Source organism: Carcharodon carcharias, chromosome X, assembly GCF_017639515.1.
Source record: "Carcharodon carcharias isolate sCarCar2 chromosome X, sCarCar2.pri, whole genome shotgun sequence".
Taxonomy (NCBI): Eukaryota; Metazoa; Chordata; class Chondrichthyes; order Lamniformes; family Lamnidae; genus Carcharodon; species Carcharodon carcharias.
In genome coordinates this window covers 25,684,001-25,711,023 of record NC_054507.1, presented here as the reverse complement: position 1 = coordinate 25,711,023, position 27,023 = coordinate 25,684,001, and the positions used below count along the sequence as shown (strand labels likewise).

At 40.7% G+C, this 27,023-nt stretch overlaps 2 protein-coding genes and 1 long non-coding RNA gene across 4 annotated transcripts in view; 1 reads left to right on the top strand and 2 right to left on the bottom strand.

Moving 5' to 3' along the window:
* The window catches only part of LOC121273188 (growth/differentiation factor 11-like), a 36,651-nt gene extending 32,691 nt beyond the window's left edge, over positions 1–3,960 (top strand). The window contains exons 2-3 of the mRNA XM_041180181.1: positions 654–1,027; positions 3,580–3,960. Of these exons, the coding sequence (XP_041036115.1) occupies positions 654–1,027; positions 3,580–3,960 (755 nt within the window). The remainder of the gene's footprint in view (positions 1–653; positions 1,028–3,579) is intronic.
* Positions 671–16,875, bottom strand: LOC121273191. The gene is made up of 3 exons (XR_005941959.1): positions 15,737–16,875; positions 4,372–4,447; positions 671–812 (listed from the first exon to the last, which is right to left on the bottom strand). It is a non-coding gene; the product is annotated as an uncharacterized LOC121273191 (long non-coding RNA).
* A 3,951-nt stretch (positions 16,876–20,826) lies between these two features.
* LOC121273190 (SAP domain containing ribonucleoprotein) overlaps positions 20,827–27,023 on the bottom strand; it is a 32,228-nt gene continuing 26,031 nt past the window's right edge. For both annotated transcript variants that reach the window (XM_041180182.1, XM_041180183.1), the window contains 2 exons: positions 22,488–22,571; positions 20,827–21,212 (listed from right to left, as the gene is read on the bottom strand). In XM_041180182.1, the coding sequence (XP_041036116.1) occupies positions 21,171–21,212; positions 22,488–22,571 (126 nt within the window). In that variant the 3' untranslated portion in view covers positions 20,827–21,170. The remainder of the gene's footprint in view (positions 21,213–22,487; positions 22,572–27,023) is intronic.

The window sequence follows — 27,023 nt, the reverse complement described above, 5'->3', positions numbered from 1 at the left end:
GCCAGTACATATTCTGCACTACTGTCACTAGCAACAGGCATTCCAGAACAAAAAAAAACTGGAATATTTTGTAACTTTATATCTAAGACACTCAAACTGAGGCTACTTTATGATGTTACAGTGTCATTCCAATCATTTTATATTTCACTGGCATTTCTCTAGATGGGTTTTATAAATCAGGCCATCCAGAATAACCGTGATGAATTGTCACTCTGTACTGTATATCTTTTTATACCAATATGGCTCACAAATTATTGAATCCACTTTTCAGATTAGTATCCATTTGATCTATGAGCACAGAAGCAGTGACCAAACTAGTCTACCCATAACACACCACAAGGGTGAAAGAACAACTTTAAAATTTTAATACTTTGGAAATTCAATTTTCTGACATATTCCTGAAGTTCACAGGGACAGTGTATAACAATTACTTCCTTTGCCTTGAACATAATGCTGTATTTTGGGTAGGCTGAAATCCTTGCAATCAGTTTGTTTCCTGATACTTCTACTGAAGATGACATCTTTCTTTTAAGATGAAGACCGTTCTCCTTTACATAATAAAACTGCATAAAATTCTATGCTTGGATCTGAGTAATATCCAATCAGATATGTATTAGTTGGCTATGATTACTTCTTTGATTTTCTTTTTGTAGCTGAACCCTGTGTCCAAGTGGATGGGAGCCCAAAATGTTGCTTTTTTAAATTTAGCCCCAAAATAACATTTACAAACGTGGTGCGAGCTCACCTGTGGGTTTATCTGCGTCCAGTCCTGCACACCTCCACTGTGTACCTGCAGATCCTCAGGCTGAAACCTGTGACGGAGAAGGGCAGCAGGCATTCACGGATCCGATCCTTAAAAATAGACTTGAACTCCCGCAACGGGCGCTGGCAAAGTATCGACTTTAAGCACGTGCTGCAGAACTGGTTCAAGCAACCTCACACCAATTGGGGCATTGAGATCAACGCCTTTGATATGAACGGCAACGACCTGGCCATCACATCTCCAGGAAATGGAGAGAAGGGACTGGTGAGTACTGTTCACTTTAAGTCCTCTGTATCAAGGAGATACAGGTTTCACAAGTTTCAACAGCATCACACACATATAGAGTATGTGATTGGTGACTGAAGACACCAGCGTGTTACTGATCACCAATGCGGAAATAAAATAAATGGTTTTCTTGCAGGAGGGTTGGTAACTAAAGGACACAGATGTAAGATAATTGGCAAAAGAACCAGAGGGGATAGGAGGAGAAAAGTGTTTATGCAACATGCTTTCATGATTTGAAATACACTGCCTGAAAAGGACATCGGAGAGGGAGAGGCTGAACAGCATGCTGAGCTTTTTAATAGTTTACTGCTGTACTGTCTGTTTAAAGTATTCTGGAGAAAAATCAGCTGATTAAAGTGCTGGCAAGTGTAGCACAGTTAAAGCCTTATGCTCCTGGACCAAATGTGGCAACTGCAGAATTCACTTTGAGCAGACACTCTGCCAAAGAGTTTAGTTGCTCCACTGTTGAATTAACCCCAGCTCAGTGGTTTGGTTAATTCCCACCTTATCATTTTAATTACCCCACTGGTGGAAAACTGTTAAATCTTTCTGTGAAGGGTTGCTAAGAAGGCTTGAACAGCCCTTCACAAGCACTTTTTTTCATTCCTTCATGGATGTCTCTCTCGCTGGCAAGGCCAGCGTTTACTCCCCATCCCTAATTTCCCTTGAAAAAACGGTGGTGAGCTGCCTTCTTGAACTGCTGCTGTCCATGTGATATAAAGACACCCACAGCGCTGTTGTGGAAGGATGCAAATGTCTCAGAATAAAAGAGAGTTGTTTCAAATTTCACACCTTATTTTGGACTGAGAACTGAGCAGTGCAAAGGGAAAAAGACAAACGTAGTTTTCCAACATCTTCAATTAAAATGTTAACTGCAGAAAACATCTGCATTTAGCAATCTCACTTTGTGAGGCTACATGGTGACTGTTGTGGGAAATGGAATTGTCGCATATGATGCAATAGGAAAGCACTGTTGTAAGGTTGTGGCAACATAGCAGGAGCTTTAAAATGAGCTCTCATGAAGGCTTCCTGAGTAAATGCAACATCAAACAGATGACTTGGTTATTTATCACATTACTGTTTGTGGGACCTTGCTGTGCGCAAATTGGCTGCTGCATTTTTTATATTACATCAATGAATACACTTCAAAGAAGTATTTCTGGCTGTAAAGCGGTTTGGCACAGCTTGAAGTTGTGAAAGGCGCTATATAAATGTAACATTCTTCTTTCCTTATAATGGCTAGAGAATTTGTTTAAACAATATGCTCAACTCTCATTTGTATTGATACTTGATGTCTCCATGTGCATTACTACAACACACTCGCTCCCCTACACTCCTGAAGATATTGACTCATGGCGATGTATAGTTCCACAGGCACCAAAAGCCCTGTATTACATCACCTAAGTGGCTATTTTGCGTGAGCGAGCCTAAATATTGACTGTCGCAACTAATTTGGCTCATCCAAGTCAATGGCAAGGCCTTTATGAATGCCAATATTTATAGCTCACCATTATCATTTCCAAATCTGGTCTCAGCTGACCAGTCATCTTCATTAATTCACATGGTGGAGAGCAAATGCATATACTCATTAGGAGGTACATCAGTGGGAATCCAGCTAAGTGCACCACTATAATTTTCCTTTACTCATAAAGCATGAAAATAGAAGTCTCACCTTAAGGCAGGCTGGGAGCTGCATTCCTTCCAGCCTGCAATGGTAAGTGATTGTTAGGAGTTTTAAAATTTTAACAATGTATCTTAAATGGCTACAAGGTGTATGTGAATTCTAACAGCACATTTAAACTGACTGTTGGAAGTAAGGGAATATGAATTTGAACAATAAATTTAAGATGTCCATTAAACTTATGTGAATTTCAGGAATGCATTTAAAATAGCTGCTAGGGCTATGTGAATTGTAATAAAGCGCATAAAATGGCTAACAGGGATATGAATTTTAATAATTGTTAGGATCAAATGAAATCTAACTGCACATTCAAGATATTCTGTTCTGAACAAAGGGCTGCACCGAAACAAACTTGACAGTCCTCCCCACTGAATGACCTGCTGCACATTTCTAGCATTTCTTGTTTTGGTTCTAAATTTCCAGAATCTGCAGCAATTTGCTTTGTACATTTAAATTGCCGTGGGATTTAATGAATTGTCTCAATGTATTTAAATTGTCTTCTAGGAATGCGAATTTTAACAATGTGTTTAAAATGCGCAAATTTCAACGTTTATAGTACCTGCTGGGTTTATGTGAATATTGGCAATTAAAAATAGTTTTTAATCTCCTAAACCTAACTGTGTATTTAAAATGGCTGTTAAGAATATCTAAATTTTAACAACGTGTTTGTTTCCTGCACTGCATATGGAATGAATAGTGCAAACTAACAGAGGAAGTTAATGCATTTTGTATTGGAGTTTATATTTTGCTCTTTGTCCCACTGTAGCGGAGTGGATTTAGAATTATGGTGACATTCGCAAGGTTTATCAATATACTTCAATGAAAAAATGTTTCTTTTTTCTTTTAACAGCAACCATTCCTGGAAGTCAAAGTGGCAGAAACAAACAAACGTACCCGGCGAAATCTGGGGCTAGACTGTGATGAGCACTCCACAGAGTCGCGCTGCTGTCGCTACCCATTAACGGTTGATTTTGAGGCCTTTGGCTGGGACTGGATTATTGCTCCCAAACGCTACAAAGCCAACTACTGCTCCGGTCAATGCGAGTACATGTTCATGCAGAAATACCCACATACCCACTTGGTGCACCATGCCAATGCAAGGGGCTCAGCAGGCCCCTGCTGTACACCAACCAAAATGTCACCCATCAACATGCTTTACTTTAACGACAAGCAACAGATCATCAACGGGCAAATTCCAGGCATGGTGGTCGATCGGTGTGGCTGCTCTTAAAAATATAGAATCAACCAAACTTCCTTTTCCCTGCCATTGGGAACTGGAACGTTCATTGATCTTGAATGTTATGTCAAAACTACGCCACGTACTGTGCAATAGCAAAGAGAGAGAGAGAGAGAGAACTGGGCCTCAAGGTGGAGTCTCATCATCAGGAAACCTTTTTTAAACCCAGCCGGTCAATAAGAACTAGGACTAACATTGATTCCAGATTTCTGTTTTTCTTCACCACCCCCCCCCCCCCCACCCCCAACCCAACCACACCCCCCCGGCCCCTCCCCACAGTGACTGCTGATGGCAATATCAGCGCAAATCGTTTTGGAGGAGTTACTAAGGCCAACGTGATGAGTGAAATAAATTAACATATTCAAATGTGAAGGTGAAGCACCTGGGTAAATGGTATCAACTGACCTGAGTTTTGGTTCCACACAATCTTCGAATCAATAACCATCCAAGACAGTGTCCGTGATGATGTCACCAAAACTCACTGTTTAAACAAAAAATAATTTAAAAAAAATAACAGAAGTAGAGAAAGTTCAAACGGGTGTTGATGTTAATAATGATTCTCTACAGCAGTTTGATTTTTTTTTAAACAGCGAGTGTTGACAGTGAGACTTTCTCTTTAAAACAAAAACAAAGTCAAAATATGAAGCAGGGATGCTCGGTTTACAAATTCTTCCTCAAAAATGTTTAAATGAAGACTTCAGTGAGCCGTAGATAGATGCAGAGGGCCCTGGAGAGGAAGCTTATTTTTTTTCCATTTGTATTCACAGCTGAACTCATTCACCTTAAAGGTAAAACCAAGGAATGCTGGAAAAGCAGAGAAAGTTTTGGGCAAGACCCAGAATAGTTCCAATGAATAGTTTCACCCCAAACATTAATCTATCCCTTCTCACCACAGAATCCACCTGACCTGCTGTGCATTTCCAGCATTGTGGTTTTATTTCAGACTTCTAGCACTTGCATTTTTCCTTCACCATTACATGCAAGATACTGGGAATCTCACTAGTTAAGTACCAAACAACAGAGAAACAGAGTCTCTGGCCAGGAAACCTTTTAGCTTCTTTGACTTAAGTTGGCGTGGGGACAGGTTCATGATCATCTCCTACCCAATCCAAACCATCATAACCTTATCTCAGGGGGGATGGAATACAATGGGAAGGAGACGATGTTTCAGTAGTGTAGAGCCTTGATCAAACAGCACCTGGAGTAATTGCATTCAGTTCTGGGCACCACACCTCAGGAAGGATCTATCACCCTTGTAGGGGGTGCAGCACAGACTTGCCAGAATTATACGGGGGATAAGAGTTAAATGATGAGGACAGGTTGCATAGAGTAACCTTGTATTCCCTTGAATTTAGAAAATTGAGGGGTGATACAATTGAGATGTTTAAAACAGTAAAAGGAGTTGGTATGATTGAGAGAAACTTTTTGGGGGGTGGGGGAAGGAGGAGGAGACCAGAACAAGGGGGCATAGTCTTAACATTTAGAGCCAGGCCATTCAAGGGTGATGTCAGGAAGCACTTCTTCACACAAAGGGTAAAGGAAATCTGGAATTCTCTCCCACAAAAAGCTGTTGAGGCTGGGAATCAGCTGGAGCTTTCAAGACTGAAATCATAAAGTTTTTGTTAGGGGTGACTCAATCCAAAAGTGACCTCAGTGCTGGGAATGGAGCATGTTCTCACTTCTAGCAGACAGCAAGGACATTAAGCACTTCAAGTCAGCAGAAAGCCCCCTCCTCTCTGCTCCAGTCAGTACTAAATTTTCCTTCTTGATTTACCAACCATGATTTCCCTGTTCATTAAACTGAATGGGGGCAAAATCACAGGCTGATGAGAACACACACCAAATCTGTCAATCTTGGAATTACAGTCTAACTGATAACTTGTGTAAGTTTAGCATTTCCTCTGCTTTTGTACTCTCTCCTGTTTTTAAAACCTAGGATCTCATACGCTATTATTGCAGCTTTATCAATTTTGTTCTTCTGCTGTTAATCCTTTTTCAGTGGTACAATGTGTAAAAGTGCTCATTTGGTAGTATGGAACTTGAGTATTGCTGAAAAAAGACATTTTATCCAAGTTTTTCGCCTTGTACTCATCAGGACAATCGCTTTGGTATTCCTGCAATTGTCCTGATGAGTACAAGACAAAAAGCTTCAATAAAATGTCTTTCCAGCAATTCTCAAATGTGTAAAAGCATCTTAAGTCTATATCACTTAAACTCTTTTCCGCAGTACAAGAGTGACTGCTCTTCGAAAGGTAAATTGACTGTAAAGTGTTTTGAGATGTCTGGTAGTCGTGAAAGGGGCAATGTAAATACAAGTCTTTTTTGTCATTTGGTAGTACAGAACTTGAGTATTGGTGAAGAGAGAGATGTCTAAGCTTTTTGACGCACTCAGCCTGACATTTTGCAAGAATACCAATATAAAAGGGACCAACAATTTATACTGCATAAGAAGAGAGTGCTGATTGATTGGCATTTGGACTCTGATTGGTAGAGGCGCTGCCATGGAGAATACACTAGGGAACAGTTAACTGCCAAGCTTTTGTTCAAATTCAAACAAGGCATGTTGACTCTGATTGGTCAAGGCATGAACCAGAGAATGGCTGTCCCCCAAGCTTTTGTTTAAAAAGGTGCAGTGCGTGGACATGCTCCTTTTGTCTGCAAAGGATAGCGCTGTGAATGTGAATATATGTAGCTTCTGTGGGCCCAACTGATAATCTTGAACACTATTGTTGGAGCTTTGCAAATTCAGGCTGGTGGGGTATAGTCTGTACTTTGCCTGTTGCGAACAGCCAAAAGGATGTGCTATTTGATACCCAACATCAGATGTGATTGGACAGCACTTGCTAAACAATCCTGAGTGTACTTCTTAGCACAGAAACTAATTTAAGATTATCAGTCTTTTTAATCATTTTCTCAACCTGCCCTGCCACCTTCAATGATTAGTGCACACATTTCCCAGATTTCTCTGTTCCTGCACCCATTAAAATTGTACCCTTTAGTTTATATTGCCTATCATTCTTCCTACTGGAACCTGTCACTTTGCACCGGTGTTAAATTTAACCGACGTGTTCACCCATTCCACCAGCTTATGTCCTCCGTCACTATCCTTGTCACAATTCACTATGCTTCCAAACTTTGAAATTGTGTCCTGTACACCCAAGTCTAAGTTATTAATATAGCCAAAGGAAAAAGGTAGACCTTGTACTAACTAACTCCTGGAGAATACCGATGTACTTCATGAGTCTTCATTTGAAAATGGCGAAAATGCAAGGTATTTGGAGATTAGGAGCAGGAGAGGCAAGTTTAAAGGACCATTGACCAAAGTCATATCCTTATCCTCTAAGAATTTCTAGCAGGTTGTTGCAATCTAATTATTATTTACCCATCAATGAAGTCAGCTGATCAAATTTTGCCCCCATCTTGGGCTGTGATCACACTATCCCGTACTCAGGTGAACAGATGGTCTATAAGGGGATCACAGCAAACACCATGACTAGCACTTTAAAAACATTCGAAGTATTTGAGATAGGATTCCCTGTTGAGCTGCAGTGTTCTTCCTAGGCTCATCAATATTCATGAGCATTTCTCTTTAATATGCATACCATGATGCTGACCTGCAAAACAGCTCATGAATATGCTGATCAGTGTACAGTGGCTGGAAATGGACAGAAAAAGAGTTGACAGATGTTGCAATCAATTACAAACAGTTGCGTTGAGAAACAAGCATTTCATTAAACTCCAAAGATAGAAGGAATATGTAAATAAGTTAGACTGTAGCAAATTGTGGCACATTTCCCAAGCATCATTTTTGGACTATGATACAAATGTTGGAAAACTAACAAGATCCTTAGGGGTCAGCATCGCTATGTGCATATTAAGTCAGCTTGTGAATATTTATAAGCATTGGTAGGCTAGCCTCCCTCTCATCAGTTACTGTGATTAGTTTTATAAGATTAAGGGGGTTCCTGCTTCAAAAACTAACTCTGGCTTCTTGCGCATAGCCAATTTATAACATTGGTAGCTATGCTTTCAGCTGCCTGGCCCTAAGCTCTGGAATTCCTTCCCTAAACCTCTCCACTATTAAGACACTCTTTAAAACCTCCTTCTTTGACCAAGCTTTTGGTCACCTGTCCAAGTAGCTCCCTCATGGTTTGGTGTCAGATTGCATTTGATAATGTTCCTTTTATATAAAAAAAATTCAGACATGGGTTGTGGGCGTGTCTGGTGAAGTCAGCATTTATTGCCCATTCCTAATTTTCCTCGAGTACAACTGGAGCGGCTTGCTAGGCCATTTCAGAGGGCAGTTAACTGACAACCACATTGTTGTGGGGCTGGAGTTTCATGCAGGCCAGACCGGGTAAGGATAGATTTCCTTCCATAAAAAGTGCATTAGTGAACCAAATAGACTTTTATTTAACAGAATTTAAATTCCCTAACTGCCACAATGAGATTTGAACTCCTATCTTCAAATCTTTCTCCAAGCTTCTGGATTCTTAGTCCAGTAACAACTGTACCCTATACTGTATACTACTGTGAATACTTAGAACGTTTTACTACAGTAAAGGCTCAGCATAAATGCAAGTGACTGTGCAAGGAGGGCAGCAGCAAGTGCGACAAGCTCACCCTGCAATGGGCCACTCTCACACAACCCTGGAAGAAAAAAAATTGGGCTGCTGTCATGGATGCGTGCCCTAGCAGTCAGATTAAGAATAGAACTGGCAGATTCCTTTGAGCAGATTGCCAGCTCATTTTCTATTCTGTATGCTGGAGTGGAGGGAACCTAAAGAGTGGGGCAAGAAAAAAATTAAAAATTGGCAGAGAAAATAATAGGCCACTTTTGTACAAATAGCCCAAAGTGACCTCAGCTATATGTGGCCTCAACCAAGTCTGCAAGTAGATAGGGAGAAACGGTTTCCACTCGAGGATCAGTAACCAGAGGACACTGATGTAAGGCAAGTGGCAAAAAAGCCAGGGAGGAGAGAATTTAAAAAAAACTGCAGGGAGAGATGATCTCAAATGTAATGCTTGAAATGGCTGGGGACGCAGATTCAATAGTACCTTTCAAAATGGAATTGGATCTCTACTTAAAAAGGAAAAAAACTTGCAAGGTTGTGGGGAAAGAGTAGGAATCGTGGGACTAACTAGATTGCTCTTTCAAAGAGCTGGCATAGGTACAATGGGCTGAATAGCCTCCTGTGCAACATTATATTATGAGGATCAGCACTGAATTCAATGAGGTAGACCAGCAACTAATGGAAATGTCAAAAATTTTTTTTTTTTTCTAAATCAGACACTTGTTTATAGACCATCCTACATTCTGGGTGGGTATCAAATGATACAGCCTACTACTGCAGCTCACTACATGGTCTCAATGACTAAGAACAAAACTGCTGAACCAATCTGTTCTTTATTTTCTTTAAAATGAAGATCCAGAAAGTCAAGTGAATGGTTGAGACCAAAAATACAAAACACCACCAAAAGTTGGAAAGAGGGGAGGAGAAATCAGGAATAGTGATTAAATAACACCAAGTTTGGAATTTAATAGCTGATAGATTGAGGGAAAAGGAAGATTGAAGGAGTGAGATCATCCACAGTTCTGAAGGCTTGGGAAGGAGGGAGAGAATAGTTGCAACGTCTCAATTTCAGCACAGTGAGGATGTTGGTAGGTGGAAGTGTGTAGGGCTAGGTAGTTGCGATTGCGAAGGGACAAAGTACTCTCTTGTACCTCCATGGTTTGTGGTGTTTAATGTCAATTTGGGTCCCCTCTCCACTATTTATATAATTCTTAACATTGTAGGGCATAGATCTGTGCACTGTCTGCTGTACTTTAGTCACTCTTCATAACTACTTGTGCTTTAGAACAGAACAGAGGGAACTTGGTAGCAGATATTTTGTACTGAAAGCTTCCTACAACTCAGATGAGAGGCTGCCTCACATTTCTAGCAATAAGTAATCTCTGTTCAAAAGTGAAATCTAGAAAGGCTGATCAATAGGCGAGGGGTACACACCATGGAATTCACAGCCACCAATCCAATCTTATGGTTCAAGTGATATTACAAAGTACGAAAACAAAGTTCAAGCAGTTTAGCATACAAACGCCATGATTGAGTACAAGCCAACAATCTATGCATTGTATAAGTGTCGGATATCAAGTATTCATTTGTTAATTTCTTGTCTGAAATAGCCCATTTTATCTAGCAAATTTATTTTTTTAAAAGTCATCTGAATTTGTATGGGGTGCTGCATACCTTGAACAGATTTATGTAGGGCCTGAAGGTTTAGAGGACTGGATCAGAGCCTGCAATATTGCCATATCTTTTAACAGTAGTATACACAATGTTTTCCTGTGAACTAAGGGAATGCATCACCATAAGCGGAGTTAATCACCTTACAGGCACAAGGGGCACCTTGCATGAATCTCCATTGGACTGTAAGGTGGTGACATCTGCTGTGATAGCTAGGTCTTACAAAATATGAAGTGGAGGTTTTTAGGCAAAGTTTACTGATATAGTGGTCCCGATTTAAAAATAGAAAAAAAAGAGGGGGTGCTGGAGCAGTATGAATGGTGTGCATAGCCCCCAGACTGACTGGTGAACCTGGGGGCGTGAAGGCTGAACTGATCTTAATGGCAGGTCTCCTTTGAATAAATTTTCCAAGTCCCATCTGAACCCAGTCAGAGGAGTGGGAATGGTGTGGCTTCAGATGATTGTAACTCCTCCCACACACCATTCTCACAAGGTGAAAGTTCAAATCAGGGCCAACATGTGCAGGATGAGTGACTCCAATTGTATGGGATGCACCTGCACCTTCTCTATTGATGTGTTCATTTCCCCAGTTATTGCCCAAAACGTTCAGGACTAAAATTGATCCTGCTCAGGATATAGAGGACAATGAGGTGGAATATCTGGACTGTCCTCACTGTACAAAGATGACCACCCTGCTGTACAAAGTGCTTAGAGATCCAAAATAAGGCAAGCTTTAGAAATGCAACACTCTTGTTCTCAGGTTTAGTTCAAAACATAAATTGGTCTTAAAGAACTAGTAAACTAGTATTTAAAGTGATCTTTCATAAATCTTGTGCAGTTGGGACTTTAATGACCGCACACTAATGAGTCATGGCTGTAGCAAAGGTATCGTTTGTGCAGGGGGAGGGGCGGGGAGGTGAGGGACTAGCTCACATAACAGTAGGGGTTAAGTTTAGGATCACTCTTGTCTTAATGACCATTTCCTCCATACTCAATGGAGGGGCCCCTAAAATTGAAAAGAATGTCCTCTTTCAGTCCACTGGGTTACTGCAGCCTGAAACTAAGTATGGATCACCCTGTTTCCTAAGTCTGCTCTCAGTTCTAAACATTCACACTGTTGCACAACACCATTTCATTCTTTTCTTCCCCTATCCCCACCTTGTCCATGGTTGAACATCAGCTAACTCCACAACTAACTGAAGCCTAAATAACAATTAGGGGGAATGAAAGTAATTGGGAGTGTTGGACTAAAACAGAAGCACTATGCCGTTGAACAAAGGTTCGAGAGGATGATAAAAGGAGACAGATGTCTAAACGTGTAAAACCTTGTTCAGATTCGGTCTTGAAAATGTTAACTGTTGCACTACGGGAAGTCAAAGAAATGAGATGATGTTATTACAGACCTACATTAAACAACCCTATTGTATACAACTCATGAAAAACATGCAAATCTAAGTGTGGTTATGTCATTGTGCAAATCAAGTATAAACATTAATGCCAGCTTTTACCTAGTCTGTATTATACCAGTGGGGAAAGTGGCACAACACCAACCACCAGAAATGTGCCATTTTCAGTACCATTATTAGAGATGCCTAGACTTAGCTACAAACAAAATTGTATCTATTCAGCTCTCCACTGTAACAAGTTGTAAAGTACCAAAACAGTCTTGACTTTAGACAGCCTTTCAGGAAAAGCAACTTTACTGTGCTAAAATGAAACAGAAGGGTCAAGCCATTTTTTCTGCATTTACAAGTTTTATTTTGTAAGTATATTAAAATGGGGCACGTAATGAATATAGTACATAATGGCAGAGGCTCTGTGAAGTTATTGTCTGCAGTGGTTTATGAAACAAGCTCTTTTAGCAATCACACATTATGAATAGGGGTGTATTAGATTCCAGCTGGGTGCTTTTAACCATTTTGGACCAGGCAGAGAGAAAAAGTTAAACATTTAAGCATAATGGCCATCTTGGCAAAAATCCATTGGAGGCAGGTGACAGCTAAACTTTCTTCCCTTGGGGGCCAGTTTGGACATTTCAATGTATAGATATTAAACTTTGCAACCCAGTTGCCATTTGACTGCATTCATTTTGTTGTGATCTTGCAGGTGATGGTATTTGGGTTGATAGAATGAGTGTGGGCTTTAGGAAGCTCAGAGGGGATCGCAGAAGCAGCCTGCAAGTCGCTTGGTCAATGACTACCATCTTAAAAAAAAATAGAATGGTATTCAACACCCAGCAGAGGGGGCGAATGAGCAAGAACAGCATCATGTACAGTATGCAGAAAGTGGTAGCCCAGTGCCACCATTTTTGATTCAACTGATTGTAATCAGTACATGATGGACTAAACACCAATAATCTTTATAAACCAGAAGATAAAATCAAATCAGCTGTAAACTTGTGTAAGCTTTACATATACAATATTGTATAAACTAAAGTTAATATAGTTGCTTGTGTTAGTTATGTTCATGTCATGTATATTATTCCCTTGAAATCTGTCCTGTTTTGTTGTTATCAGTATTTTTGGGTACAATGGAATATTTGCATAGAAGTAGTAAGAGATTTGTTTAAAAAATAAATTGAATTGTGTCCTTGAAATCTCAGTATTGCAGAAAGAAAACTTATCTGCCAAGTGCTGAAATATTGCTTTGAATTTTTGCTTTAGTTTGTGGTTGTTTGGAGCAATAAAACATTTATACAGAACACAGTGTCATTCTTGCATTCTAAAAAGGAGGCAAAAATCATGCAGCCCTTGAAAAAGTGATGGGGGAGGTGGAAGTTAGAAAGAGTTCATGACAAAACGAACATGCGCCTAGATATAAACCCAGCCCAATCTAATAGAGGGGTCTTTATCTGCTTCGGTAAGTGAAACGAGTTTGGACCATTTGAACTCAGTTACTTCGTGGGTACAGGTCTACCCAACTTAAAGGGAGTGTTGAGATTCAGATTCCTTAGAAATTACAATATGGAAACAGCCTGTTCAGCTGGGCCAGATAACATTGGTGTTGACTGTCCATAGCCAGAGGTTATACCCATTGACTCTCCCTCTGATTTTCCCATTCTCTGTGGGAGATATAGTCTCCACAAGCAACTATGGTCAACTGTTCAGTGGAGGAGAATCAAACCTACTCTGTGGCACCATACAGCAGCACCCTGGGCTGCACCGATGTCTCATGGGTGAATAATTAGAAATGCAAATTTCTATATACCCATTATCAGTTCAAATATAATTTTTGAGACACCATAGAAGTTCTGATCTGACCTTTTGTTATAAATTAAAATATGAATCATCATCAACAGGGCAACTGTCTCTAGGTCAATGCTGTACAACTCATGCTCAAGGGAAATGTTGAAGCCTCTCTGTGTAAGGTGTGGGAAGAGCAGGGAAACACTGAAAAGGAGATTGTCGCAAAATTAATTACCCAAGTATAATCTCAACATGCCCTATACCATTGAGTTGAGAGAATTAGGTTTGAATTTTGCTACCATTTTTCTCTATGGAGGTGCTAGAGGAGCAGACTTCCATATCACACATTCCTCCTGGCTGCACAAGAATGCCAAATTCCTGCCCTCACAGTCAGTGTCCTCAGGATAGTCCATCTTCATCGTGCTATAAATCTCAATGGAAATGTGATACAGCACACTTGCATACCTGGCCTTCCTCTGCCTCAGGCATTGGGAGTCTTTACAAGCCCACTCTGGAAATCGTGACACCTTTCCTTAAAGATTCTGGAAATCTAAGTGCTTAAACCCAGAAGAAGCACTTTTACTGGCCCTCAAAGCCACCCAATAGCATTCAAGCCTCACTCAGTCCACATCATACAGTTCTTGAAAAAATGAAGTTGTACAGAGTAGGCAATAAGTCCATGGACACCACCTGCATGGTTTAACAGGGACAAGTTCACTCTTATTGGTCTACCGTTCATGCCTCATCTCTTTTCTAATTTAAACAATCTCCTCTGTTCACTTAACTACTTTTCATGGGTAAACCTTTGGATAACTGAGTCCAATCCAGTCCTCAAACTATGCCTGCACTAGTTTGCCTATCAACACAGGTGATTGGATAGTGATCAGGAGCAGGCCATTTCCACCCCTCCCCACTGAAGGGCTGGTGACACAATTGTGCTGCCTCTGCTCAGAGTAAAACCAGCTAGCTCTTTCCAGAGCAGAAATGAAAATGTGATAATGTATTGGACTTTATGGGAGGAAAGATCTTAAACGGAGGCTCCTTAACAATCTGCAGTGTAATATTAAGACAATTTCCCTGGTCCTTAAAAGAAATGGGTCTGCAGTGAGGGGGCACCACAACTTGCTTCAGCAACTCTGGGTTTGAGAAAAGCATCAAGGATGTCTAATATTAGGGCAGCCCCTCTTCTCCCTGCTACTAATTTTGCTCAAAAACATGGTTACTGCACGTTATGGATTTTTGCCCCACCCCATGACCAATACTTTACCAACAAAGAATGGTCATTATTCAACAAATCCTCTTTCATTTCTGCCACTTCCATTTGACAAGATGCCAAATACATTTATCCCTCTCCTTTCAGCATTCTGAAAAGGACCATTCCCTCTATGATACCCAAGCTTCACGTTGCCTGTTATTTTAACTCTCCACTCCATTTTCACTCAGTTCTTGGCCTCCTACTGTTCCACTGAATCTCAATGTAAGCTCGAGGAATAGCACTTCATCTTTCCATTAAAGATTTTACAGCCTTCCGAACTCCACATCAAATTCAACAATTTCAGATTATAATCTTTTGGATGGCAGCTGGTAATGATTCTGCTATTCATTTACACCTCTTCGAATCCCATCTTTTGTTTCTGTACTTGCCGTCATTCCATTTGTTATTTAATCATTCCTACCTTCCACCCTCACACAGGCCTTGCTTTTTGTTCTTCCCCAGTCTTTTACTTGCTTAAAACCTGCAACATCTCCATCTTGTTCTAGTTTTGACAGGAGGTCATTGAGCTGAAACTGTAACTCTGTTCCTCCCTCCACAGATGCTGCCTGACCTGCTGAGTAATTTAGAAGAATGGTCATGTGGGTGAGGTACTGGATGGAACCATGGGACCAGCAAAAGTGGGGGCGGGGGGGGGCGGCGGCTGCAGAACGCACAGGGAAGAAAAGTACTAAGTTACGACTGAAGTTAGCACTTCACATTCAAAGTATTTGCCCTGGTTACTATCACCTTTAATGTGATGAAATATAATTCGGAATACATTCAATTAAATAAGATTTCTATTCAAGTAAGTGAAATTGTACCACTGCTCAGATCTTCACAAAGGACCTAGGAGCAGGAAACAGAGCAGGGTTTGATCCTACGTCCTTTAGATGCAAATTGTTTCAGATTCCTTCCGCTTTAAGACCAGGTTTTCCCACATGCAACAGATGTGAGGAGGAAGACCCCCTACCTGTTCTCTATAAACCCACTACAACATGGGAATACAACACATTTAGGAATTCTAGTGTAATTACTTGCTTTTTTTCCAGTGACAAAATAGGGCTAAATCTTTAACCCTTACCTACCCAGGCCTCCAAGGACAGTCTTTGAACTTTGTTTTACTCGTTAGCTTTCCAGCATTTCATAACCCCTTTTCTTCACTGTCCTTGAATCCTTACTTCAGCATCCACAGGAGCTGTTAAAGAAACATTGATTTATATCATTGCCAAATCGACTGGAACTCTCTGCTAAAATTCAGCAGCCTAATATCCCAATCAGTATTTTAACCCATGGGTTACCTCCTGCATTAAAGCAACAGTAAATCTAGGCTAATGTCTGTTCCTGCAGCTGACTGCTATTCAGTGACCACCAATTTGAAAGTGCACATCAGGTAGAGTCAGACCCAGCATCAACACTGGCTGATTAACCTGCTGTCTGGTTCAGCTGTCACTGGGTGATGTACCACAGGGCAGCCAGCTTCATACTCCAAGACTTAACAAGGGTAAAATTCACCTTTGGCCAGATTGCAAAACTGGCTGCGATAGATCAGCCACCCATGTTATGATCCTCCCCTCCAATTTGCAAGTAGCTATTAGAGCAGTGGTTGAAAGGCTGACCTCTGATGGTTTGAGGTGGTGGAAAGAGAGAATTATACAAGTTAGAGGAGCAGATGATATAAAATTGGGTCCATACAGCTGAAGAAAATCACTCAAGGTGGGTGAGATTGGAAGGATGTGGAAAATGAAAACTTTGAAGTCAAAATGCTGGGTGTGGGAGAGCTTGGTAAGTAGTTATTGCAAATGTGGGAAGAAGCTGGTTTCACATCTAAGTGGCAATATCTTCAAAATAGGCCTTTACAATAAATATGTTTACTGATCAAGAGGCCTTTAGGCTCATATGTGCCTCCCCCAACCCCCTTGACATCACAAAAGATTAATTTCCTAAGCAGGTTATTCAGATTGAAGAATTAGATGCTGATTAGAATTAAATAGCAAGATTATCTAAAACAGCTGGTAATGGGAGACGGACGGTGAGAACAAACAGTTTATTAGCTGTTGGGGGTGGGGAAGAAACAGCAAAGAAAAGCACCAATAGGGCCATGAAAAAAGCTGTCAAGCTGAGAGCCATCAGTAGGGAGATCCAGTACTGTCCTCAAAGGGTTAAGCACTTGGTTGTAAAGGAACTTGCGAGAAAGGAAACTACCAGTTTAGTTCTGTCGTCTACCTGTAAGGAGCTATTTAATAGAACAAGCGGAACTAGTAGGAACGTGTGAAGAGACAACACAAGCCATTCTGCAGATTCCAGCTTCCTTCAACTCTCCTAATAGGAGAGACCTAAATTGTACACTGATTTTTTTTTGTGAAAGCACATCAGTAAGATTAATACAGGAAGTTTGGTTTCAATTGCAAACTTATTTTTAAATCTTTAATTGAATAATTACCAGGTTTCTAAAAGGAATAAGCCATACACCTCTACATTGAAGATGCATAATGCAGGATTGTTGCATGATATGATGGTCAGTGGCATAGAGTGGAACAATACAGGGTGAAGGGTCAGCTGTGGTGGTGGGGAAGGGAGGGCTGCATAATGGGGGAATGATTTTGAGTGTTACAACCAGTTGTTTATTATCTATTGACATCCTCAGTTAGGGAGGAACACACTTTTAGGAATGTGATGGGAAGGGCAAGTAATTTGCCACAGCATGACATATACTGAACATTCCTACCTGCCACAATTTGCTCCTATACTTGACCTAAGTAGGCAAGGAGGCTGTTAAAAATGTTTTGTCAATCAGAAACTGGCAAGTCCTAGTAATGTGTACATTTCCTGTCTTACCTTAAAAAGCATAAACTGTATCCAAAAACACATTGCATCATAGCTGTAAGGCTCCAATATTGTAGGACCATACGGTTAATTTTCACTAGTTCCACAGCACATTGGGATCAAAACAAACTGGCCACCTGTGGTGGAAACTCTGGATTAGCAATCTTAATCCCACCCAAATCAGGTGATGACATTCCTCATACCTTCTTTCAAACAACAACTTTTGTAAAATGCTGAAATTCCTTCTTTGTAGGCTTAAATTGCACAGACTGCCCCACCCACCAAAAAAGGCAGTTATGCCAGGTTACTTTAGGGACACACTGGAAAAGGTCAGTGTGAATTACCATCCCACTCTATGAGCGACAAAGGAGATAATGGCAAATATTTTTAATTATCTACACTGTCAGGTAATTTCTATCAAATATTTCTAACTGTTATCAGTGAAGGACAGTTATCAGTGAAGGACAGTTATCAAAATTGAAAGTCTTTCTGTAGTAAAATAAAGCTCACCTTTTTTCCCTCAGTCATTATGAAGGAAGCTAGTGCTGGAATGAAGAATGAAAATGAAGGACAGTGAATGAAACACTTCCTCTTTCATGTATCCAGTTTCAAACTCAAGAATATTTGAGGCAGGGATATTACATCTTTTAAAGGGAAAAATGAATAAATATTTAAAGCAGAAGAACATACAGCTTTAGGGAAACCAAGGTAATGGAATTCATTTTGGATTGTTCCAGCAATGAACCAGCATAGTCATGGTGGGCCTAATGGGTTACTTGTGTTGCAAACTTTCATGGTTCCAAGTCAGATACACCAGTTACATGCAGAATAAAACTGCACTCCAATCTCAGAAGAGCACTCCCTGCTGCAATCTGGTTTTTCCACTTGCCTCATAAGCCACTTTGGACAGAGGTTACTAAATAGCACTAAATATAAGACAGTATCATGCTTGAGACCAATCCCCACAATGAACTGGATTGAGAACATCCAAACTCATTTCCCTCTAAATGCCTACAGATAGTAGAAGAGACTTTCAGTCTGAGCTAAATTTGAGCCAGTGCAGAAGTGAGTGGTCAATATTGATATTTTAAAAAGTAACCATTTTCTGTTAAACATGTGAATGCTCTGATATACCAAGGCAAGAGCTCTTTGAGAACTAGGGAACCCACGAATGATTCAGTTCGTCCAATGTGCAGCTGAGGCATACCAACAAGGAAGATCTCCAATTCAAATTGCTGATTTATGTTGAGTTAGTAGCTGCTCCATTTAGCCTCAGCCCCCCTTGTGTTCCTGCTACAGGTTTCTAGTCAGTGATCCCTGCTGCAAGTATGATCACAGGATAAGGCCTGTCCATGTTGTCGCCATGGTTAACTAAGCTAACACGTACCATCATATCGCATGAGTGAATATTTTAGGTGGACACCTGGGGCAAAATAAAAATGTCAGCCCCTAATGGTCTGGTGGGTAGAGCCTATTGAACTATGCAGACCAGGTAGTGTTTGCTGATGTCAAGAAAGAAAGAAGTTAGGTGCTATACCCAGTTAGCACAGGCAGGAATAGGGTGGCAGGGCAACAGGGAGGGGAAAGAGGAAGAGGAAAAAGTATTTCTGCTTTTGATCGCTACCCAGTAATTGCTAGTGGAAGTGTGTAGGAAGTCAGGAAGAGCACACTTGCTGTGATGTCTCTATGATGTAAGTCTGCTGACACTTACGGTCATCCATGAGGAATAATCACTTAAACAAGGCAATGCTGTAACAAGAGTCAGTACTTCCAGGAAAGGGAGAAGATGGAGAGAAAGTAAAATGCCTGATTTGTACCCATATTACTAAAGAAATCAAACACAGATACCAAACATAAAGCAAAGATACAAAAAAAGACAATTGCTGTGTACATCTGTAGAAAATGTGGTCCAGCAACCTGAAAAGTTGACTTTATTGTTTTTGGCGGGGGGGGGCGGCAGAGAGGAAGAGAGAGAGAGAGAGAAATAGAAATAGAGAGAAAAGAGAATGTGGAGGTGGGTGGGAAAAAGCTTTTTTTAAAAAAAAGAGGAAACAGGCTCCAAACTGATTCCATTCCAAACCATCCAATGCATGTGGAACACTTACTTCACAGGATATGTAAATTTACAAAGCAAAATTGTTGGATGTGAAATAACACTTAGACAAAAATTTTACATTTTATTGCATCACACCACTTGCTAGTTAGGCTGTTGGGAAACAGTCACCTGTTTTATAATCACACATTTATGATTATGAGTGGTTTATGATCAAACATTTATTGTTCCAGTAAACCAAGCCACTGCAGCTATATCACAAGATTGTGGGGATGGGGAGGGAGAGAGAGAATGCGATGCCACAAGTTTAAAAAAAGGGTACATGCAAATGCTTTGGGCCACCTGAAATTTTAAAATAAAACTGTTGTACAAGAATAGAATAAATGGAATACCAGGGTGATTCACACTCATGTGTGGCACACCAAACACCACCCAATATCACTTTTACCTACCCTGATTATTTGTCCTTTTTCTATGGGCTTATTTGTCCTTTTTCTATGGGCCCATTAACCTACCCAGAACTTTTTTTTCTTAAAACCGTGGGATCTTTCAGCATTTCTTTCACTATTAAATAGCTGAAAATGTACTTGACACAGCGTTCTCATCCCTTGTGATAAATGTAAACCTGCACTCAAACAAAGGAGCAAAAGATTCAATCAACCTCATCTCAATTGCCAACACAAGTTTGAAGTCTCAATTTCTTAAGATTATTTCTGTGAATGATTAGCACAATATATTTAAAAACAGAAGGTAGTGTACAAGATGGGGTCAAATCTTGTATGCAATGATTTAGAAGAATTTGAAATCCAACTCTTTTTTGAATGAAGTTTAGGTGGCTACAGTCATCAGTATTTCACCCGTTTGAGTGGAGGGAGAATGAAGAATGGCTGATTCATGTGGTGGGCAGTATGAATTATTCATTAATGATTAGGTGGATGGATGTTAATATCTATGATCGTTAATTTCTCCCAGCCCATTTTGCCCTAATTGGAGCACTGAAAACATAACCCGCCTCACCAAAACAAAATCATAAAAGTCCTTTCCGAAGGAAACATCACTCAGGTTCAATGGGTTTTTAAAACGGCTGGCATTGGATATGGAATATTTTGTGTGTTGTTTCTTCAGCAGCTTGCACCAACTCTCTGGCATAATGTGTTGAAGACAAACTCCTGCTGCAATTTGCCCTCTGCCCCATCCATCAAGGTTTTACTTACTGAAAATGTTCAAAAACCAAGATGATGCAATATCACAACATTGTCACGTGCACTTGCATTTACAAATTAAGACTTTAGCAGCTTGCAATGTTTAACAAAGACACAACCTTCTTTAATTATTTAATCAAGTTTCACTTGGTTGTACAGTACCTGCATAAAGTTCCACTAAGATTATCTCCAGCTTGCGGCAGTGACTTGCACTCCTTGGTATCTCAGCATCTTGTTCCTTATTGCTGAAGCAACTGTACATCATTCTAGCAGTTGTAATTAAATAAGTCATCTAATTTCTGACACCTTGCAAACACCATTACTGCAAACTGATACACAATAGGGAAATAAAGCACATTTTCAGTTTAAAAAGTATCCTAAAAAAAAATCTACTTGATACACATTTAAAATATTCTTGGTAAAAAAAAAAGCAAGGTGTTATCAGACAATCCCAAAGCGTTCTGCTCTTTTCCTCTTCTTTGCCTAAAAAAAGAAATATATCCATATCAGAAAGTGTATCTATTTACAATTCATCATTTTCTTATTGTATCACTGACCCTAGTTATCTTAGTTAACTGCTGAATGATTACATCACCATGAGAGCTCTCGGAACAATGAGTCATTGGGCCATTCACATCCAACATGACAACCATCATGTTGTTGCAATTGTTCATGTTGTAATCAATTGTACATGCTATGTGGAATGATTAGAAAGTATATTCAATACCATATCTATATGACCACTCGACCATAAGGCAATTAAATTCAATTTTGATTAATTATTTTGGAATACACAGGAACAGGGGTTGGCCATTCATGGCCCATCTGTATCTTAACTCCATCCAACTGCCTTGGCTTGTCTACTGTATTCGTTGCTCCCAATGAGGTTTCCTCTACACTGGAGAGACCAAACGCAGACTGGGAGACTGCTTTGCGGAACACCTTCCATCTGTCCGCAAGCATGACCCCGACCTCCCTGGTGCTTGCCATTTCAACACACCACCCTGCTCTCACACCCACATGTCCATCCTTGGCCTGCTGCAATGTTCCAGTGAAGCTCAACGCAAACTGGAGGAACAGCACCTCATCTTCCGATTAGGCACTTTACAGCCTTCTGGACTTAACATTGAGTTCAATAACTTTAGATCATGAACTTGTTCCACTATCCCCACCCCCTTTTCGATCCCCCTTTTTCTAATAACTTACATATATTTTTCTTTTCCCACCTATTTCCAATATTTTTAAATGTATTTCCATCCATTGTTTGATCTCTACCTTTTAGCCTTTTTCGATTCCTTCACCCCTTCATTCATTACCTTGCTGGTCCTGCTTTCTACCCTTGTCACCATTAGCACATTTCTTAGCTAATATCACCAGCATCAACACCTCTTTGTTCTTTTGTATATGACCTCTTTTGGTTATGTCCACCTATCACTGGCCCTCTATCCAGCTCTACCTGTCTCTTCTCTCTTCTCAGGTATTTTTATTGTTGCCTTGGCTCCATATCCTTTTATAGCCCAGTTTATAAAAGTCCATCAACCTCAGATTTTAAAGAATTGAAGTAGGGTTTTGCCTGTTCCAGCCACAGAATGCTGGTATTTAACCATTGCATATATTCATAATTGTTTAATGCAACAGCCAAAAGATCATTTATCTACATTTATACATTGCTAATTACAACCAGTCATTAAAAAAACCCCTAGCAATCAGAGTTGGTGGGCTTCCACGGTGTTGGCTAATTACGTTAAGTTTGATTACCTCAACATCATCTCCACCTCCTGCTGAACTGGTCACAATTCCAAACCGCTCCTTTCTCTTTTTCATTTTCTCATCATCTTCAGTCTAACAAGCAAAAGTAAATACATATTAAAGTCATAACAGGTATTAGAATTGATTTAAGGCAGCAATTTTCAGCTCAATGTATAAATGCAATATAGTATGGTACTGAGCCACACGAAATACATGAAAATGGGCACTTGGGCAACATTCCAGAGGGCTGGAATTGTATTGCAGCCAAACATCATTAAAAATTTGCAATGAATGAAAAAAAATGATTCTCATTATGTCCCAGCAGTTCATGTATTGCATAAAGTTAGAATACTTGCTGTGCACTCTGGGTAACAAAAGAGTTAAAAAGAGAGCATTAGCATTTTTTTTTTAAGCTAAATTGAGCAAGTATAATGACAACACTGGTTGGTCAGATAATAGGCAGCAGTGTACCAAGAATCCAAGTGATATACAGAAAGTTTCCTGGCTCTGCTGAGAGATCGGACAAGAAAACAGATACGACAGGGTTAGAATGCCCTTCACTGTTTGGCTGAAAAAATCCAAATATTCCTTAAACATTTATTAGACATTTGCATCTTTTGTGCCGTTGCCAAAGGAAGGAAAAGCACCTCTGGAAATTCAACCACCCAGCTCTCGTCATTTCAAGAATGACACATCTGTGCAATATGAAACATGAAGAAACTTCATATGGTGAACGTTAAATGCACCATGCAAGGCAATTTGCTCACAGTGAGGTTCTGCCATATTATTAAAAGGCCTGTGCAGAGAGAACAGACACAACTTGGTTGTGTAGCACTTTGAAGAGAACAACTTTTATTGCTGACAATTGATTTGGCGTTGAATGAAGCAGCAAAGAGGTTGACTTGTTGGATTAGAATCAGTTTCCTCAAAACAGAGCTTGGTTAAAGCAGCTTTTCAATTAAAATAAGAACATACAATAGGCTAGAACCAAGGAGGACAAATCAAAGACAGTTTTTCTTTTAATTAAAAATAGAAGTGCTGGAAATACTCAGCAGGTCTGGCAGCATCTGTGGAGAGAGAAATAGAGTTAACATTTCGAGTCGAATAGGTCTCTTCAGAATATATTTGGTCATATTTAACTCTAAACATTAACTCTGTTTTTCTCTCTCTACAGATGCTACCAGACCTGGAGTATTTCCAGCACTGTATTTAATTTCAGATTTCCAGCATCTGCAGTATTTTATTTTTAATTTTAGAGCTTTCCCTTTTTTAGTTTTTGCAGCATTCCATGGTCTGCAGGCTTCATTTCAAGCATCTACCGACACCACCTCTGTTGATCCATCCACTGCGTTAGATTTATCACACTGCTTCTTCAATGCTCAGTACTGTATGAGCAAGCAGCAATTTCCCACAACTAAATATTGGGAAGACTTTGGTCCACACCACCAACTTTGTTCCCTAGTCACCAAACTCCAGCCCCTCACCCGGTCACCATCTGAGCTGGAATCAAACAACTCAATCTTGCTATCCTATCTGACTCAGAGGCAAGCTTTCAAATCCACTCATTGCCAAGACCACCTACTTCCACCTCTGTAACATTGCCCATCTTCGCTCCTACTTCAGCTCATCTGCTGCTGGAAACCTTATTTATGCTTTTGTCATCTCTAGGTCAGCCTTTCGCCAGCCATAAAATTTGACCTCGCCCAAAACTCCTGCTGCCCATATGCTAACTGACTCCAAATGCTGTTCACCCATCACCCATGCTCACTGACCTATATTGGCCCCTAGTCCTACAATGCGTTGCTTTTAAAAATTGTCACAGAGCCATAGAGGGCTACAGCACAGAAAAAGGCCCTTCGGCCCATCGAGTCTGTGCCGGTCAAACAAGTACCTAACTATTCTAATCCCCTTTTCCAGCACCAGGCCCATAGCCTTGTATGCCATGGCATCGCAAGTGCACATCCAAATACTTCTTAAATGTTATGAGGGTTTCTGCATCTATCACCCTTTCAGGCAGTGAATTCCAGATTCCTACCACCCTCTGGGTGAAAAAATTCTTCTTCACATCCCCTCTAAACCTCCTGCCCCTTACCTTAAATCTATACCCCCTGGTTATTGGTCCCTCCACCAAGGGGAAAAGTTCCTTCCTGTCTACCCTATCTGTGCCCCTCATAATTTTATACACCTCGATCATGTCGCCCCTCAATCTCCTCTGCTTCAGGGAAAATAACCCCAGTCAATCCAATCTCTCCTCATAACTAAAACTCTCCAGTCCAGGCAACATCCTGGTAAATCTCCTCTGCACTCTCTTTAGTGCAATCACATCCTTCCTATAATGCGGATTCCAGAACTGCACGCAATACTCTAGCTGTGGCCTAACCAGCATTTTATACAGTTCCAGCGTAACCTCCCTGCTCTTATATTCTATGCCTCAGCTGATAAAGGCATGTATTCCATATGCCACCTTACCTACCTGCCCCACTACCTTAAGGGGCCGGTAGACATGCACACCAAGGTCCCTCTGATCCTCGGTACTTCCCAGGGTCCTATCATTCATCGTGTATTCCCATGCCTTGTTTGTCCTGCCCAAGTGCAGCACCTCACACTTATCCAGCTTAAATTCCATTTGCCACTGATCAGCCCATCTGACCAGCCTGTCTATATCCTCCTGTAATCTAAGGCTATCCTCCTCACTATTTACCACCCCACCAACTTTTGTGTCATCTGCGAACTTACTGATCAGCCCTCCTACTTCAAGTCTAAATCGTTTATATATACCACAAACAGCAAGGGACCAACACCGATCCTTGTGGAACCCCTATGGACACAGGCATCTAGTCACAAAAACACCCCTGACTATCACCCTCTGCTTCCTGCCACTCAGCCAATTCTGGATCCAATTTGCCAAAGTGCCTTGGATCCCATGGGCTCTTAACTTCATTATCAGTCTCCCATGCAGGACCTTATCAAAAGCCTTGAAGTCCAAGTAGGCTACGTCAAATTCATTGCCCTCATCAACACACTTGGTCACCTCTTCAAAAAATTCAATCAAATTGGCCAGACATCACCTCCCCTTAACAAAACCATGCTGACTGACCTTGATTAATCCCTGCCTCTCCAAGTGTAGATTAATTCTGTCCCTCAGAATTGCTTCCAATAGTTTCCCCACCACTAAGGTTAGATTGACTGGCCTGTAGTTCCCTGGTTTATCCCTTCCCCCCTTCTTGAATAACAGTACCACATTGGCTGTCCTCCAGTCCTCTGGCACCTCTCCTGTGGCCAGAGAGGTATTGAAAATTATTGCCAATGCCCCTGCTATCTCCTCCCTTGCCTCACTCAACAGCCTGGGATACATTTCATCCGGGCCTGGAGATTTATCTACTTTTAAGTCTGCCAGACCACTTAGAACCTCCTCCCTTTCTATGCTAATTTCTTTAATTATATCACAGTCCTTCTGCCTGATTTCCATACCCACGTCGTCCCTCTCACTTGTGAACAACGACACAAAGTATTCATGTAGAACCCTACCTACGTCTTCCGGCTCCACAAGCAAATAACCACAATGGTCCTTAATGGGCCTTATTCTTCCCCTAGTTATCCTCTTAATCTTAACGTACTTGTAAAATAACTTTGGATTTTCCTTTATTTTACCTGCCAATGTTTTTTCATGCCCCCTTTTTGCTCTCCCAATTTCCCTTTTAAGATCCCCCCTACACATTCTAAACTCTTCTAGGGCTTCCGCTGTTTTGAGCCCTTGGTATCTGCCATAAGCCTCCCTTTTTCTCTTTATCCAATCCTGTATATCCCTGAACATCCAGGGTTCCCTGGATTTGTTGGTCCCACCCTTTATCTTTACTGGAATATGTTGGTCCTGTACTCTCCCTGTTTCCTTCTTCAATGAGTCCCACTGTTCTGACTCAGATTTACCTAAAAGTAGCTGTTCCCAGTCCACTCTGGCCAAATCATATCTGATCTTATTAAAATCGGCCTTCCCCCAATTTAGAACTCTGATTTCTGGCCCATCCTTGTCCTTTTCCATAACAACCTTGAATCTAACAGAGTTATGATCATTATCTGCAAAATGCTCCCCCACTGATACCTCTACCACTTGCCTGGCTACATTTCCTAAAATTAAGTCCAGGACCGCCCCCTCTCTTGTAGGACCTTCTACGTACTGGCTTAAAGTAATCCTGGATGCATTTTAAAGAATTCCGCTCCCTCTAAACCTATCACACTATGGCTAACCCAGTTAATGTTGGGGAAGTTGAAATCCCCCACTATTACTACCCTATTATTTTTACACTTCTCTGAAATTTGCCTACATATCTGCTCTTCTATTTCTCTCTGACTGTTTGGGGGCCTATAGTACACTCCCAGCAATGTGATTGCTCCTTTTTTGTTTTTCAGTTCTACCCATGTGGCTTCATTTGAGGAGTCTTCCAAGATGTCATCCCTCCTTACTGCCGTAATTGATTCCTTGATCAATATTGCAATACCCCCTCCTCTTTTACCTCTTTCCCAGTCTCGCCTGAAGACCCTATATCC